Genomic DNA, 19,561 nt, shown 5'->3' with positions numbered 1-19,561 from the left:
TTGTTAAAACAGTTAAAGCTTTGCTATAATTCATGATATTTCTTCAACATGTGTGCTGCATCCGTTATATATCTATTGTAATATGTTTCTATATTCAATCGTTCTAACGCAGTGGTTCTAAACCGGTGCTTCCTTATTTCAAGTGTTCCGCGAAAATATGAAAACTAAAATTTAATGTTGGCTCATTTATTGTGTGATTTGAGTTGCTTTGAGTTGTCCACCTCCGTAGTGTAATGGTCAGCACGCTCGGCTACCATTCTGGAGGTCCCGGGTTCGATTCTCAGAGGGAGGTGTAATAAATATAAGTGATTTTTTTACTCTAATATTTATTCAATATTACCCTAGACTGGTACCTGAAGTGAAGGGCAGATCACCTTTCCTTTGTGTGTTAACGATCAAGATAACTCTGCATTTATATGATGCAGTGCCCTATGCACCATTGCGGATAAGGGTTTGATATGGCAGCATCCTTGCAAATTGATTTTTTGTGCAAGCGGTCAAGATTTCTTTGATTCTATATCATCATACTTAGAACATGTAATATATCATGGGAATTATGTGTAGGAATTTGTACAGATGGTGCTCCATCAATGTTCGGTTCATTGAAAGGATTTGTGATCCTTGATTTGTGAACCTTAGCTTAGCAATTTGGATTAAAAAATGACATTAGCTATATCAAATATTAAACCTAATATCGTTGAAATTTGTAAAAGCCGACAAGCTCAGGTGTCACATGAAATCATTTTCGGCGCAAAAAGTTTCATCGGAGTATTGATATTTGTATTTATTTTTTTAATTAATCAATTTATAGCTCGATTGTAACAAAATAACAAGTTTTTTTTAATAAGAGTTATCTTTGTACATTTTTTGGATCTTTAGTTTAAGTGTATCGCGAATTTTCCTTATGATCGAATGTGCTCCCTGACTTCAAAAAGGTTCAGAACCACTGTTCTAACGTATAATTCATTTAAGTTTAAAAAGTGTACCGTCAGTTACCCTAATAACTTACTTTAATAGTATGAAAGTGTTATGTACACTTGTAGGATATAGGATGTTCAAATAAGAAGTGATAAATATAATCCATATTTTGTAAAATTATTACTAGCCCATGAAATCAACTCAACAGAAATTTAATTTTATTTGAGTAGTTTGAAATATTAACGATAATAAACAAAATCACTGCGTTGATAATGCTACTTAGATAACTTAATGATAGACGCCGTGGCGTAATTGAGTAGACACTCGACTTGACTGCCTTCGCGAGTTCGATTCCCGCTGATTGCAAAATGAATTCAAGAAATATATATTTTCAATTGGTCGGAGTGTTTGTGATCTATTTTTCACATCTACTTTCCATTTCCTTACTATACGTAAAATCCCGTAAAATAGAGGCTTTGCGGATTATTCCGTTAAAAAAATCTAATTAACATTTTTAAATAGCTATATGAACCAACGGGTTTGGAAGGTAATTTTCAAATACAGGTACAATTACTGTTATATGTTTTCCTTAAGTTTGCCGATAACGTTGCGCGTTGGGAGAAAAATGAGATCATCCTAGACTAGATATACAGATGCAAGAATGTGGTCCAAAACGTCGACAAAAAATACTAATAATTCTCAGTCATGATAACCTTAGAAGCATTATAAATTCTACATTATTTATGTACATTTTTTTGGTATTTTCATCAAATTAATCAATTTTTTTGCTTAAGGAATCATACTTATAGAAACTTGTATAGTTAAAAATAATCACTGATGTTCTTGTTTGGCAACTTGCTTTGAATATACAATGATATTAGAGGCGGCCAGTGACTGAATTTGCAGACAGTGCATTTCGCTTAAAAAATGGTAGCATGTAAAATATGTAGGTTTGCTTAAAAAAATATTTTAAAATTCTTTCGTAAAAGACATGTATTGTAAAATTGAATCCAATTAATCATTTTGGATTGCCTTTGAAACTCGTCTGAAAACACTTACTTTCTGAAGATGTTTCTGTGTAGACGAATTAATTTCAGCAAGAAAATTTTTCAAACATACCCCATTTTCTGCTTCACTTTATCCTCTTGCAAGTAAATTTACGTTTATCGCAATATTTTTATTTCGTATCATTTGATAACCGTTTTTCCTTTGAATTGCTTAAGACTTTACACACGTGTGACATTCACCAATTCTACCCATGATTGACAACCACACTACTAAAATTCTTGAAACTTCTTCATATATTGATCAAACTTGAAACACAGTATGCGAGAGTTCACTAGAGACATCCATGGTGGGACGAGGAAAGGTTTTATTCAGCAGAGATTCTTTCATTTATATGTGAGGTCCGAATCCTGGATTGCATTCATTATATACCATGGGTATACTGGCAAAAAACGTCAACTCTAAAATCCCTGTTTGAATAATCCCTGTTATATATAGCTTTTAGTCTGATTAAAATACCCGCTATTAAACTGAAAGATGAATTTACTTTTAAAACCACAAAAATATGATATTTCAAACTACTTAGTGTATTTTGCCAGTTTAAAGAACGTTGAAAACTTTATAATTTGCATCCTTAAGTCAAAATTGCATATTTACGAGCTAAAGTTTTTTGCCAGTATACTCACGATATTATATTACGAGTTTATTATATTCTTTTGTTCTGTCGTCGATTTGGACACCCCATACGTTGATATTTACGAATATGAATATCGTTTAGCATGTCGCTGAAGCCATGCATCGTGAAGAAGATTTCCATTTGTATTGGTTTTTCTAATTAATTCCTCGAATCTGCCACGCCGAGAGAATATTTAATACGATTTCTGGTCGCACTCCATCGCGGATCGCAATGCAAATGTTTCCATACAAGGTCAATGGAAATGAAAGCATCGGGCACCTAAATAAAAATGCAAAGCGTTCTGCGATCACTCGGATTCGTGTGTTGTCTCTTTCAAGTTGTTTGCAGAGTTTGCACGATATACTTTCTAGTGCTATCAAATCAGCACGACTGAAGAGCATCAGTCACGAAACGTAGGTGCCCCAGTATTCCGGATTACGTGGATCGGTTGTGAATAGATGAAATCTATACGACCATAACAATATTTACTATGACCTCTCATCCATTCATTTATTACATTGAAATTCCCCTAAATAACTAGTCGGTCATGAATAAAGGTAGAATTGGTGAATGTTACACGTGTGTAAAGTGATCACTCAAACCAGCCTATGACGGTCGTAAGCCCCGTAAATGCCCAGACTTCCATATTCTTCTTCATCTTTGATGAAATGTCAAAAAATAATATGAAAATAACTCCTGTAATTGGAGATAATCCAGATTTTGTGAACAAGTATTTGGACACACTCAAAATGTTGTAAATAAATTATCTGGTCAAATTATAAGCTTAATAATAAAAATGAAAATGGTATTTTCTGGCGTTTCTCATGTGTGTGATTATAATCCGGGATTCGGATCTCACATACTAATATAAGAGTTTCTGCTTAATAAAAAAGCTTCTTTACATCTCACCAATGGATGTCTCTAGTGAAGTTCTAGTGATTCAAGAACAAAGTTTCTAAATTGGTTCATATATATAGAACTTCGAAGAATTTGAGTAGTGTGGTTGTCAATAATGGGTAGAATTGGTGAATGTTACACGTGTGTAAAGTGATCACTCAAACCAGCCTATGACGGTCGTAAGCCCCGTAAATGCCCAGACTTCCATATTCTTCTTCATCTTTGATGAAATGTCAAAAAATAATATGAATAAAGGTACATTAAATATTCAATCGAGACAGAATTGCTTCAGAATACAAAAATATTTCTCAATAGTTTCGTCTATTTATGTATAAATCTATTGTTGCTGCATTTTGAATGGAGTATTTTTTGGCTCAGTCATTTTTCTCTTTGCTAGATATAAAATTCTTCTTCGTCGTATGCAAAAGTGCATAGGGCGCTGCATCGTATTGACGCAGTTTTATCATGATCGTTACTTACATGAAGGCAGGGTGATCATTCTTGCGCTTCAGGGACCACTCCAGGATAATATTAAATACATTTTAGAGTAGGAAATCACTTGCATTTATTTTCACCCCCTCTTGGAAATCGAACCCGGGACCCTCAGCACGATAGCTGAACACGCTAACCATTACACCACGGAGGGGATGTAATATACTTTTTTCTAAATCTTTCACTTTATCAATGATTTTTCCCATTTATGAAATTTGGGATAAACGAAACAATACGATTTTTTTTAATGCTGTACAGGAAGAAAACGTTATCCTGACTTAAAAACTTTAGAGTGTTTCCATTGAAGCATTGGGTTACTGTTTAGAACGACTGTGGTCAAGATAAAAGTTGGCATGATTGCCAATATTCATAGTGGAGGGACATAAAGCTACTAATACTAAATGCATTAAATTGTGGTATCTTTACATTACATTGTCATCCTGTTAGACAAGTGTTACGCAAAGTGTGTGCCGCGACACACTGGTGTACCGTGGGGATTAGTTAGTGTGCTGCGAAAAAAAGTTTAGTTTTTTTAAGATAACATCCTTATAAAAAATTGCTCCAGATTTTGATCGCCTGCGCTCGGTTAAACAGGCTCACATTTCGCATAAAAATAATATGTTTTCGCCTTTTTTATAATAAATTGTTATTAAATAAACTTTGTTTTTTTCTTTGGTGTACCTCGAAAATTTCTTGATTTGGCAGGTGTACAGAAAAAAAACAGAAAAAGTTTGCGAAACACTGTGTTAGACCACTATGTTGACATGGATATTGATTTGGTTTCCAGACGTACTACAACAATCAGCACAGACAGGAAGATAAGGAAGTGTATTGCTGCAGCCACGTTCCTCGCATCGGGCCTGGCCACCTGGACAACTCCTCCGTAGGAATACGCAGTGCTCTGAACGTTCCCAAGGGAAATAATATCGTCAACGAACAAATCAGAGGACACTCCAGGGGAAGAGACTCGTATGAAACTGATGGTGAGACTACTTCTTATTTATTTATGCAAATAATAGTACTTATGCAACGTGTCGGGGTTATGGTCCCGTGGTTAGTATCACGAACTCTTAAATCGGAGTTTCTCGATTCGAACCCACTCTACCACAATTTGATACCTATTTCTAATAATGAGCCGCTTAGGCTCACAGAAAAAGTATTTAATTAAAGTATTTTTGTGAATAATAAAAACACAAATATTTATATATTTCAATATAAAAATATATATAAATATATAAATATATATATATATATATATTATATATATATATATATATATATATATATATATATATATATATATATATATATATATATATATATATATATATATAAATATGTGTCATTATGGACATTGGAACATACATCACCGTTATTTTATCGAACCAAGGATTTGAAATAATTGGGTCATATTGGGACCAAATTTTCGAATTCTTAGCTCTGTGTTTTTTTCGTTAAATCTTCATGGATTTTTGGATATAATTATAAGTAAATTTGAATTTTCTATCTGTTAATTACTAAGATGGTGGAAGATGAACAGTATCTAATAACTCGCTAGTATTTTGACTTGGTTTATTACTATATAAGTGGTACTTAGTAGCTCTAAGTGAGCGACTGATTTCTAGGAGAGACAATCTAGAATGCTCTTGCCAGACTTATATACACGATTGCGGCCATGTGTTGTCATCACTGTGTCACCAACATACCCACATTCCTGACTCTTCCATATAATTGAAAGCAACATTAATTTCTTTCAAATTATTTCAAGTTATAAATGTAAAACTGTTATAATTACTTCCGGAATCTGTGTATATCAAAATAATAGAATAAAAAAACTGCTAAAGTTAAATCTAATTATTTCATCAGATATATTTAAAATATTTATTAGGAACAAAAGTTAACACTTATCGCTGCGAAATGGGAGGAAATATTGAGTTCTCAATTCCTTCTTATGAAGTCATCCGTTGAATGACTTCATGATGTGATGTTTTCCGTACGAGGAGTTGCCCGAGGCCTAATTAAAATCTAACTAACCGAATCCAATCATATTATATCATGCGCAGTAAAATACATGTATTAGGCACAAAGGTATGTGACTTTGGGGTTATCAATTGTATCAAATGTCTCTCGCCGACAAAGCGATGTCTCTAATTAAATTGTAAAGAAGAATTGAGAAACGTGTACAATTCATCAGTGTTTTATTAGATATGTTTTTGCAGTAAATTATTGTTCCAAAGTATATTCAGGAGCCTATATTCACATTCACTTAATTGTTAAATTACGAAATATCGTCAATTGTTATAAATTTAAATATGTTTAATAAATTAGGTATTTTCATCAGCGAGAAATATTGACTTTTTACCTACAAAATCGACAATTTAAGTCCATTTTTATAGAGAAGTTAAAAAATCAACATTACATTCGCTATGTTAGTACTTCACTTTTTTCACTTTACACACTTGTAACATTCACCGATTCTACCCATGATTGACAACCACACTACTCAAATTCTTGTTACTTCTATATATATGGTTCAATTTGGAAACATAGTGCTTAAATCACTAGAATTTCACTAGAGATATCTAATGGTAAGATGACATCCATATTCTTCTTTTTCTATGTTGAGATAATATGAAAAATAACTCGAAAAATTGGAGATAATCCAGATTTGTGAACAAGTATTTGGACACACTCAAAATGTTGTACATATCGCTCACTCCTTTCAAGAACGTCATAAATCAAAAAAAATGATTTTTCAGGAGAACGTTTTCAAAGTTTAAAAATATAATACAATGTATTACAAATAAATATCAACCCATTTTTTGAACTTTTTACTGTGCAACAGATCTTTTTAGGTTTAACCTGAAGGTTTTTTCTCCATTTGAGAAATATTTAGTTTATTAAAAAAAATAATTAAACAATACCTTTTCTTCAAAATGCAAAAACAACACTTTTTGCCCTGTAGCGGGTAAATATTAAGTTTAAAATATGCTTTCGCTGTAGGATATGGTACATTTTCTGGGCAATCCGAAAACATTTACAACTGAAAATTGAGGTGTTTTGATTTTTGACTTTCTTGAAAGGAGTGAGCGATATGTATAACATAGTTATTTTATTATATAGTAATCCCTCGGCCAAAGCTCTGTGAAAATTGTCTTTATAAATAAATTTGTTTTTACCTCTAGCTAGGGTAACAAATAAACTTTCTCCAACGTAAAACTAAATAAATAAGTTACTTTCGCTGGAACTGTCGACATAAATGTTTACATGTTGTAAGATTTATTGGTATTTGGATCTGCAAGTATACCGCCTTGTTGTCCCGATGTTTACTTATTTTGACCGTGACCGTCAACATCCTGAATGGAATAATTATTATTCAGCCCACAAGAGAACCCCTCACGTGCGTGCATTCATTTTCTTTTCACGACCTCTATTGTAAACGAGTGGCTCCAATACATAAAACGTTTTACGATCTACAATGCGAAAGAATTCAGATAGAAATCTGCACGAATTGTTTTCTAAAAACTACTATCCGAAACATCATGTGTTCAATAGTTTAAATTTACTATTATAAAAGTATGTTTCTCAACTTGAGATGAATCATCTATCGTTTTTTTATGGAAGAAGATAGAAGTATGAGCATTCCAGGACTTGCGATCTGGCATTTGGCTAGCTAAAGTAATATTGATATATCATCCGTAGGGTGAAAAATCCAGTGTCTGATATCGCTCACTCCTTTCAACAACGTCATATATAAAAAAAAACTTTTTCAGGAGATCGTTTTTAAAGTTTAAAAATATAATGGAATGTATTAAAAATAAATATCATGCCACTTATTGATTTTTTTATAGTACAACAGATCTTTTTAGGTAAAACCTGAATGTTTTTTCTCTATTTGAAAGATATTTAGGGTATTTAAAAAATAATTTAACAATACCTTTTCTTCAAAATGCAAAAAACAACACTTTCTGCCCTGTAGCGGGTAAATATTGAGTTAAAATATGCCGCTTTTGCTGGGATATAGTACATTTTCTGGGCATTCCGAAAACATGCACAACTGAAAATTGACGATTTTTTATATATGACGTTGTTGAAATGAGTGAGCGATATGGCAACTTAATGTCAAATTCAATTATTAAATAAATGAGACTTTTCTTAATATCATACTTCTCCTGTATTTGTTTTTTTTTTAATATTTAAATGTATATATTTCATTTTTATGCCGATTGTCTACTAATTATATTGTAAAAAAATAATAAATGTAGCGTACATATTTGACAAAATTGGTTATATTTTGTTTATTAAAAGCATTGATTAGACTGACAGTTGTTTTTTTTACAATAAATAAATAAATAGTTATTCATTGTTGTATTTTTTTATTTAGATATAAAAAGAGAAAAGCAATGAATTTTCTAAAAATAATGCTTCGTCATAATGGAGTTAAAATAACCCAAGATTTTTAAAACAATAATAATTTTATGTATCTCCACACACACTTGTATTTTCACACATATTTCTGGCTAAATTAGTAAATTATTTAAATAATCAAAAGTTAGTATTTATATTTAATTCTTCAATATATTGGAAAAACGTATTTAAAGTTTATTATTGAAAGATATCTCAGTTTTACCGTGAACAAGTTAAATGGTCATTCTGTATACGTACTCGTACATATTATGTATTGAAATCCTTTCCAAAATACCAATCGAATGCTACGTAATCAATACTAACATACATATGTTGGCAAATATCTAAAACTAATGACTAGTCTCTGTATATGTATTTTGAATATTTTCAAACTAGATCACTTTTTAACCTCATAGATCTCTGTGCAGTAAAAGCCTTTCACAGCTAATAATAAATATTTACGTAACCCTTGTAATACACACAAATAAATATACTGTAAACATAATTAATCATCGTCTCGTATGATCAGTCCTAACCGCAAAACTATTATTAACGTAAGTGATACGTGTTGAGTAATAAGTACTGGTATGTAGAAACAAACCTCAAATTAGTCTCTTTAAAAATATAAACTGAAAGTAATGAGGAAAGGTTCTCATTATTTTGTTTCGAAAGTGGACTCACAGTTCCGTGTTACATTTTCTAGTGATAAAATAGAATTTTAACGCCCAACATTCGTTAAGTCGCAATTTCATTTTCTCTAAATCCAGTTAACACTTTACGTAAGCGATTTTTTTTTCTCAAAACACCGTTTTTGCATTGAAAAATAGGTTTTTCTTCGAAATAATTTTAAGGTTTTGAAAATAAAAGAGTCATTGAAAGGTTATTGAAAAGAAAAGTTTAATAAATATTCATTCTATTTTTATTCTAAAACATCCAATATACATTCTTTGAAAAAATGGGCGTTAACAGACATGCGACCTCTCTGGTCTTCTCCGGTGGAATGAATTTTGTGTTTGCAAATATCTCTTAATTCTCTTATAATTCAAAACATTTCACATTTCACATTCAAAACACAATTGTCACAAAATTTATTTTTTGTGTTTTTGAACAAAAAAATACAACTTAGTAGACTCAAAAAATCAGTGTTTGATTTAACATTTAATACATAAACTATTTATTTTATTAACATGATTAAGATGCTCAGATTTCTATCTTCTTTCGTAGGTATATACGAAATATACGATAGATGTTGATTCCTTAGTTAATATACCTTTAATACTGATATATCATCCATAGGATGAATAATCCAGTAAATGATGGAATAAATAATAATAACTTTCCTTTTCCCCTATCTGCACCCAATGGTGCATAGGGCACTGCATCGTATAGAGGCAGTGTTATCTTGATAATTAATTACGTGAAGGCAAGGTGATAATTCCTACTCTTCATGGACCAGGGCATATTAAATAAATATAAGAGTGTAAAATCACTTATATGTATTTTCACCCCCTGGGAATCGAACTCGGGACCTCCAGCACGGTAGCTAAATACGCTAACCATGGTGGCGGACATAATAAAAAAAAGATTTTTTTTTCAAAAGATATTATAAGCTTATATTGACGAAGAAAATAGAGAGGCAGCAATGAAAACAAATTTGATAATTATTTATATTTTACGACTGATTTGATATTTGATCTATTCCACTTAAACTCGAATTATTGAATACTAAAGAGCAGGTATTTGTAGTCATTATTTTAAACGTTTCTCCATATACAATGGTTAGGAGAGAGTGAGCAGTGATCATTCATCTTGGTTCAGTTCATCTCGTTCCTCAATCATTGAAATTGCTGTCTTCCGATTCCACATTTCCTTTCAATCTTCTATTCCACATTTTTTATCATTCGATAGCTAGTTTATGAATCAAACGATATCTCTTATGCTAGCCGTTTTTCGCCGCTTGATCATGCCGAGAATTTTTTCCATCGATGATTATTTTGTTCTACTTATTTTAATTGTGCTAACGATATTAAAACTACTTACTACTATCCATTTTCTTCTTTGGAATATTTTCGGCCATTAAATGTTAGTTTTTTTTTAAATTTACGATCGTCAATTGTTCAAGAGAGGCACACATATTATTTTAGCTGTTTAGGACCAGATTATTCTAACTCTTTTATGAATATATTATTAGATTAAAACCAATATTTTTAGCTTTTCCACTTTATTTTTATTTGACCAGCGACCGGGTTTCGTCGTTACCGACATCATCAGACTGGTGATGACCAGTCTGATGATGTCGGTAACAAATCTAAAAAGCTAAAAATATTGGCTAAAAATATTGGTTTTAATCTAATAATATAGTACCAATAATATAATACCATCTAATAATATAATAATATAATACCAGTCTGATGATGTCGGTAACGACGAAACCCGGTCGCTGGTCAAATAAAAAAGTGGAAAAGCTAAAAATATTGGTTTTAATCTAATAATAAATTAATAATATAGTGTCCGCCTCCGTAGTGTAATGGTCAGCACGCTCGGCTATCGTTCTGGAGGTCCCGGGTTCGATTCCCAAGGGGGGTAAAATAAATATAAGTGATTTTTTCATTGTAATATTTGGACTGGTACCTGAAGCGGAGGGCTGATCACCTTTCCTTCATGTGTAAACGATCAAGATAACACTGCGTTAATATGACACAGTGCCCTATGCACCATTTAGGTGCGGATAAGGATTTTATTATTTATTTTATTATTAATATATTAAAAATGCAATTCCATCACGAAGTGTCAGTGGATAATATAAATCTTTTATGAATTATTCAAAATGAAGATCAATTCCATTTTTTTTGGCTAACATTGACAGTTGAAGATATTAAACAGTAAAAATTACTTACATTTGAAAATATTTAGGATGATAGTCGAATTTGCTTTAACTATAAGATGGAAGAAGTATTTCTATACACAGGATACAGGTAAAAATGACGTAACATTGTTCTGCATAGTTTGAAAACTATGAGTCTCATAAACAAACAAAATATCAGCTAGTTAACAATGTATTTAGAAATCATAAGTGAAAATTCAATACAACATTACAAAACATATTGCATTAAAAATGATGTTTTTTACAATGAGGAAACAACAAAAATCATTCCCTTTTACTGCTTTTATGCAAAATTATTACTATTAATAAGTGTGTATGGTTTACTATTTTCTTTTATTTATTGTTTTGGCATTAACTTTGTGGTAAGACATGTTACAATGATTAAAGAAAACACTTCGTTTTTTACCACTTGAGTTTTATTATAGACTACATGTTTCAGAAGTTAAACTTCCTTCATTCAGGTCTGTATAATAACTAAAATATAAAACATAAAATTGTTCTATAAATAAGGAGAGGGGAAAGTAAGGGGAAGGGGTTAGTCAAGGGACGGAGTTTGAAAACAAAGGAAAAATGGAAAGCAATGGTGAAGAATTTTGAAACAATATATTATTTAATAAATTATTATTAGAATTCAGGTTTTTTGGATTTCTAAATTTTCAAGATAATTCAAAATTTGGCCTTTATATGGAACAAGGTGTAATAATTTTAATTTATGAGAGTGAAATAAGTGATTAGAATCTATTATATGATTTGCAAATTATATGATTATAATAAAACTCAAGTGGTAAAAACGAAGTGTTTTCTTTAATCATTGTACTATTTTCTTTGTGCTCCTTACCGATATCACATATTCTCTTACAGACTGCAAAGATGCAAGATGTTTATTATTACTGTAAATTGTCTGTTTTAATGGTATGTGAACAATGAGTTGTAAAACTAACTGGCATTGAATACGCGTTGCTTCATGCCTTCACAACTTTTAGTTATTTAAATATTTAATTGCAGTATCCATACAGTGTATGGATGTCAGCGCAAATCACCAAGGTATTTCTAGGAATGACCTAACACAGGTGGCGCATGCCTCGAGATCGTGGGTGGGGCACCACTCAATACTATCCCATACCTGACTACAAAATAATTGAGCATACTTTGAATTGAGTCCACGCTTAATGTTTTAATATAGACATGTCTTTCCACTTTCTCACTGTAAAACTATTTGAGAACAGCTGTACATCCGCGAAAGACTGTAAATTGTTAAAGACAACTAATTTGTTTAACTTTTGAGTCATTTTCCTCCTAGGAAAATTGTAAAGTAGAATTTAAAAAAAAATCGTTATGATTGGGGAATTAGGAGCTTTAATACAACGGACGACCAGATCAAGGATTCCACAGGATTCATACTTACATTTGAACTTGAAACTGGGATATATTCCAGTTGTTAAAATGATCCACTCCAATGATTAAAAAAGTCCAGTGTGTCCAAATACCAATTACAAATCTGGATAACTCGGGCATAAATCGGGGCATCGCAAATATTTTAAGTTGGTGTATTAGGCATCATATTGTTAGTAAATTTGAGGGGCAAAATTATATCATTATCTGATCGATTCAAAGAAAAATAACGTTACCTTTAAGTGATCTTTACATATATCATCGACTTCTACAAAGTTTTCTCACCATAATTTATTCAGTATGAGAAGAATAGGAGATTAAGGAAAACATCATTCACTATAATAATAATAGAACGCAATAATTATAAGTTCATCTCATCATAAAAACGGTAAAGATGTGGCCACGATTAAGTACAATAGACTTTGTAGAAAAAATATAATTCAACTCAAGTCGCTATCATTGTTTTACTTTATAATTTATAGTTTAGACGACAACATAATAATCAGTTACCAGAGTAAAATAATTCAGATGGTAAAATACGACTAAACGTGGGGTTGTTAGCAGTAATAAATTGCAATTGAAATACACGATTTGATCGCTTATTGTGCACTTAAATCTCCAGTAAACATCGATTGGAACAACAACAAAAAATATGGTACTCACCTCTTAACATTTTGGTATTTTAAACAAAAAATCAAGCAAATTGATTGACAATTAAGCACCTCCCAGCAAAATACACATCTCACAATCAACACACTATAGAAATATCCATAGAACTACACGATCTAAAACACAGAAACACGTCAAGCAAAACCTAACCATCACGCCGCCTCTCCGCAGGGGTAGGCAGAAAGAAGAGAACGCCACACCACTCTGTCTTTGCAAACATTCTTCGCCTCTTCCACGTTCATACATCTCCTCAAAAGAACTGTGATTATTACGCGATAAAGTTGTAAAAACTGCTTCCACTATCCATAAAGTCATTAAAAAATAAACAAAGTAAACAGAAGCTATTAATACGTGGATGCTGGAGATGAGTAGATCTGAAATAGATCCCATCATTCGGCCAAGTCGCATTTGATTGCATGTAATAAAGCATTTTCTTTTATATGTGTAGTTTAATAAATGAGTAGGTATCGAAAAAATTCAGTTAGGGCACATTATTGTAATTTGCAATTATATTTACAATAAAATATAAAATCAAATAAAAAACCACCATCAAATTGAAATTCATCGATCCTAAAAAAATACATTATTCTTGAGATGGCTTTAAAATATTTGACACACCTGATCATTGCAAGTTTTCCTCTGCTCCTTTTTCCAACTACATTCGCCTCATAATTATGTTTTACCGTTCTTTCCTCACTCATTCTTTCCACATGGCCAAACAAATTTCTCAGCTTTGCATTTTTTCTTTATTTCACCGTTTGAACATCTATCATGCATCGTTTTCCCTCTCAAAATAGTGCTGAGCCATATTTTAAGCATACTTCTACTTAAAGTCCCACTAAATACTCATGGTAGACCCTGGGTACCGTCATTTTTTTTTTATTCATTTAATATATTTACATTTTTATTAATAACATAATACATTTGAATCATTTAAAGATATGGAGAACTTTTATATTTCGATTCGCTGTGCCTCTCCATAAAAGAGTCTGTGCTCTTGTGCTTGGAAAGGGACTTACACTCGTGGTTTAATGTTATATAATAAAAGATATAATAGTTTTATTTTATATATTTTTTTGAAGATTTAAATGTATAGAGCTTTAATTTTTTTCTTCAGGATTTTTATATCATCTATTTTTTTTATTTCTTTAGAGAGTTTATTGAAATGTTTGATTGCCAAATATTTGAAGTTTTGCTGAAATTGCTTGGTGTTGCATTTTGGAGTAGAAAAATCGTTTGAGAATCTCGATGATAATTTTTTTGTTAAATTTAAATAGTTGTCACCCTTTAGTATTTGAAAAACTGCGTTTTTTTTATAAATGGATTCTATATTTGGGACTTGAAATTTTTTAAATAATAATTTTGTTGGAAATATGTTTTTTTTTCAAGACGACTTTAATTATGGTTTTCTGTACTATTTTCACTGAGTTCAGTATGTTGTTGTATGAGCCTCCCCATGCAATAATGCCATACTGTAGTAGTGAGTGTACGATAGCATAGTAAACTCTTTTTAGGTTGTCGATGGTTAGTATGTTTCGGATTCTAATGAATATATATATGCATTTTCTTATTCGTTTTACTAGTTCATTAATATGACTATGGTATTTCAAATGTTGATCTATTATTACACCTAGATATTTTATTTCTTTTTTTGGACATAAAACAGAACATAAGTTTTTGCAATTTGAATCCCTGCAGTCACCATTGTGAATTGTAATTTTTATATTTATCGGTATTTTGAGTTTATGGATACAAAATGGAATAAAGAATGTGCATAAAAAGCTAATTAATCGCTTTCAGGACCTACATAAGTACATAGTAAGGCAAGGTAGCAAGTTTTATAGTTTGTTTATTAGTTATAGTACGATAACTTACTTATAATGTACGAGGAATTTTCCCAAGCTTGTTCAGGAAGATATTGTTTTCACAATAGGTTGCAGCCTATTGCAGAAGTTCCCACAGTAAAATAACTTTTTTGCATCATTTAAAAATATTACCGAGATGCGATGTCACTTTCTCGAGTCACTACTCAACGGACATTTTATAACAATCCGAATTTTTAAAGACACTTCTACATATTTCGTATTGATTTTGACAATATGTATTTGATAGTTCTACGTACCTATACGATACTAAATTCGTTTGTTCAAAATCTTAAATCTCCTGAAGTAATTCACCAATTGCTTAAAAAAAAACAACGTTGTATTTGAATATTTCACCAGTGTTGTTGACGGCGGGTGTTTTTACCTGTCACAGGTGAAAATGTTTTTTTAACACGTTTTTTTTACTGCAATAGCAGCGCTATCTGTTGAACTAACAGCAACATATGCAAACCTAGACATGGTCATGGTGGACAGCATGCTTCTTGACAGAGGTTGTCACTAAACATTTTCAATGTTTTCGATCACATTGTTGTATCATAGATTTTCAATATTTTTATTGATTCACGAGATATAGTTCCGCCGATGAAGATCTCCTGATTCTAGTTGACGGGTCTTACTCACCTCTAGTTGGTAGGACTAGCCATGAGTCATTTACAAGAATGACTATGCGATTACCATCGAGGTATGGGTATCTCAATAACGGGGGTCAATTTTTATGGTGAAAGCATTCAAACGTTAATTTATCACATAAAAAAATCTCCACACTATTCTTACAGATTACATCACTTCCTAAACTGGTTACTTGCAAGCTACGCCGACATATTTAAATAAATATATGTATAGTGATATCAAAAGAAGTAGTTTTTTATATGTGTATATAATAATAATAATAAAACCCTTATCTGCACCCCAATGGTGCATAGGGCACTGCGTCATATAAAAGCAGTGTTATCTTGATCGTTTACACATGAAGGAAAGGTGATCAGCCCTCCGCTTCAGGTACCAGTCCAGGATAATATTAAATAAATATTACAGTGAAAAAATCACTAATATTTATTTGACCCCCCTGGTAATCGAACCCAGGACCTCCAGAACGGTAGCCGAGCGTGCTGACCATTACACTACGGAGGGGGAAGGTAAATATTCATCTAGAATAAAATTCGGTAGGTACTTAAATAGAAGGTAGTTAGTTATTTTAACCATATATGTAACCGAAGAAGCAGCACAAGGAATATCTTTTCAATTGAAGCATAAATGTAACTTAGAGTTGTGTGTTTGTCAATCATGTGTAGAATGGTGAATGTTTCACTCTTACTACCTAACCATCACGCTGCTTCCCTGCAGGGGTAGGCAGAGAGAATAGAACGCCACACTACTCTGTCTTTGCAAACATTCTTCGCCTCTTCCACGTTCATGCATCTCCTCATACATGCCCGCCGATTGTTTCGACTCCTCACCTGACCGCTTTCAAGTATTTGGCATACCTGATCGTGCCAAGTTTTTTTAGGTCTTCCTCTGCTCCTTTTTCCGATTACATTCGCCTCGTAAATTTGTTTTACCGTTCTTTCCTCACTCATTCGATCCACATGCCCAAACACCTTTCTTAATTTTATAGATAATGCTTGTCTCAGCTTTGGATTCCTTTGGATTCGAACATCTCGGCTGTCCAAACATAAAACACAGTAAGGAATTTTTTTTGTAGTACGTTTTTTTTTGCATTTTTGGACTAAGTAGAATCTACTTAGTCCAAAAATGCAAAAAAAACGTAGTACAAAAAAATTTCTGTGTTTTGAGTTTGGACAGCCGATCTATCATACATCTTTCTGTCGCACATTCTTCTGAGAGATTGCATTTTGACTGCATTCAGTCTACTTTAGTCTCTCTCTCAATGTTTCACTCAAGTGATTTATTAAACCAGCCTTTGACAGAACGTAAGACCAGTGAATACTCAGACTTCCATATAATTAGTCATCTATTTTAAAATTTATTGATATTTAAAAAAAAATCTGTTGTTTTTTTGGTTGATACAAATGACGTATTGTAGTGTTAAATTGATTGAATTATCTCTTCAAGTTGTTTACTTGCCGTACTGCAACCAGTATTACAAATACATTTTTTTTTTATCTTCATCATGTTAATAGTATTTAAACAACTGTTAATTGCACAAAACATAGAAAAAGCAAAAATTATCTTCAATATTTAGTTACTTCTGTATCTACACACTAAACACACGTTTGTACGTTTTGCCATTACTGATTGAAAAAATGTTTCAGTATCACAAATAAGTAATATTTATGAAGACAGAAATAGGTTAGTCAAATATAAACATTCTGAAATTATCTTTAAAAAGATTATATGCCAATATTTATTGTATTAAGAATTGTAAAATTTTTTCGTCTAACCCTTATCCGTATTCAATGGTGCATAAGACACTTAATAATTAACGGTTAATGTAACAGTGTACTGACGTAGTGTTACATTGATCGTTAATTACTTGAAGATAAGATGATCAGTCCAGGACGACATTAAATAATTTAATAAAAAATATTTAAATTATTAATTATTTTATAATGCTCTTAGTATTTTACGAGCCAAAATATTTTTACCATTTTAAATTTAAGTTTTACTCGGTAAATACCACTTTAACTCAAAATTTTATTGTGACACTTATTTCGATACATTCCGCGTCTCTTTCAATCACGGTGTTTGAAAATGATGCGGAATGCATCGAAATACGTGTCACAATAGATTTTAAGGAATAAAACGGTATTTTTTCAAAAAAAGTGTTTACCAATGAAAACTAAAATTTAAAATTCAAAATAAAAAAAATAGATAGATTATCAAAAAGTCTTACCAACTTATATCAATTTAAAAATGAGATTACTTTTCTTTACAAAAATGTTAATAATATTAGTATATAACCACTCACCGTCAAAAGTGATTGTTTAGATATTTTTTTTTTACATATTTTGATTTTCCATCATTCAAAGACTATATGGCCAGATACAAAGGGATTAAAAATCGAGTTTTTTTTAATTTGTTTTTGCTAGGTAATATTAAATTAGTAAACATGAATGATAAGAAAGTAAAATTATTGAATATTTTGCTGTTTCTTCTGTTGTCTCTCAGATGCCAATAGAACAGATTATCTCCGCACGAAACGAAAGTTAAAATTCTTTTCTGTTGACCATCTGAATTCCAAATTCCGCACTGAAGAATCTCTATTTTAATTGCCATATTTTCTCACACGAAGCACTTCCATTCGACTAGATAGCTGATCAAATTAACATAGTAATATTAGTATTCATTCCTGAAGCTGTTAATTGAAGCATAATATTAATATTATCATTCATGCAAAATTATCTTCTTCATTTCGTGAGAGAATGTTTGCAGATCGTTGGAAAAATAGGGTGTTTTTTTCAAGAGGCTTAATTTTTAAACTAACAACATTGTTTCTACAGACTGTCAATTTGACGATTGACAGTTGATTTGTAGTCAGTACGTTTTACCATTTTGCTATCAATAGATTAAATGACCATTTTGCGCGTCGTAGGTTCGGTGAATGGGTCGAAAACAATATTCAGCTAGATCCTCTTTATCAATGCAAATTTTTGTTCACCAATGAGGCACATATTTGGTTACATGGATATGTCAATAAGCAGAATAACCGAATTTGGAGAAATATTTCTTTAAAGACGATGCCGGCATGAATGTTAACGGAGAGCGCTACAGAACCATGATTACTGAATTCTTCGTATCTCAGTTGAATAGCATTGATGTGACAGAGCTGTGGTTTTAACAAGATGGCGCAAAACGCAACACGGCGGGTGCCACCATAAATTTATTGTGGGAAATTTGAATTTGTATACCTCAAAAAAAACACCCTATACACACATTATACATATTACTGGAACCAGAATATTTACGACGAGTCCTGCACGTTTCATAACAAAATATTAAAAGAAAAAAGTGTATTTAACTAACTCTCAACATTATTTCAGCATTCTTTCATCTGGCCGCACTATTGACCAAAAAATTATTTTAAAATACAAGACAATATATGTATGTTTTTCTTTAGATTGTCAAGAAAAAAAATGCCGCTAGCATTTATTATTATAATTTTTTTTTCACATCTTATCAAAGATGAAAAAGAATATGGAATTCCGGGCATTTACGGGGCTGACGACCGTCACAGGCTGGTTTAAATGATCACTTTACACACGTGTAACATTCACCAATTCAACCCATTATTGACAACCACACTACTCAAATTATTGGAAGCTCTATATATATATATGAACCAATTTTTGAAACATTATTCTTGAATCACTAGAACTT

The 19,561-nt window shown here is 31.6% G+C and overlaps 1 protein-coding gene across 2 annotated transcripts in view; it reads left to right on the top strand.

Annotated features, from left to right (window-relative positions):
* The window catches only part of Hil (peptidase hillarin), a 95,786-nt gene that overhangs the window by 11,580 nt on the left and 64,645 nt on the right, over positions 1-19,561 (top strand). For both annotated transcript variants that reach the window (XM_088278421.1, XM_088278423.1), the window contains exon 3: positions 4,776-4,971. In XM_088278421.1, the coding sequence (XP_088134547.1) occupies positions 4,776-4,971 (196 nt within the window). The remainder of the gene's footprint in view (positions 1-4,775; positions 4,972-19,561) is intronic.

The sequence above is a fragment of the Brachycentrus maculatus genome, unplaced genomic scaffold (assembly GCF_059751285.1).
Source record: "Brachycentrus maculatus isolate JH-2025_06_01 unplaced genomic scaffold, ASM5975128v1 h1tg000057l, whole genome shotgun sequence".
NCBI classification, from domain to species: Eukaryota; Metazoa; Arthropoda; class Insecta; order Trichoptera; family Brachycentridae; genus Brachycentrus; species Brachycentrus maculatus.
This window is presented reverse-complemented; position numbering and strand designations above follow the sequence as displayed.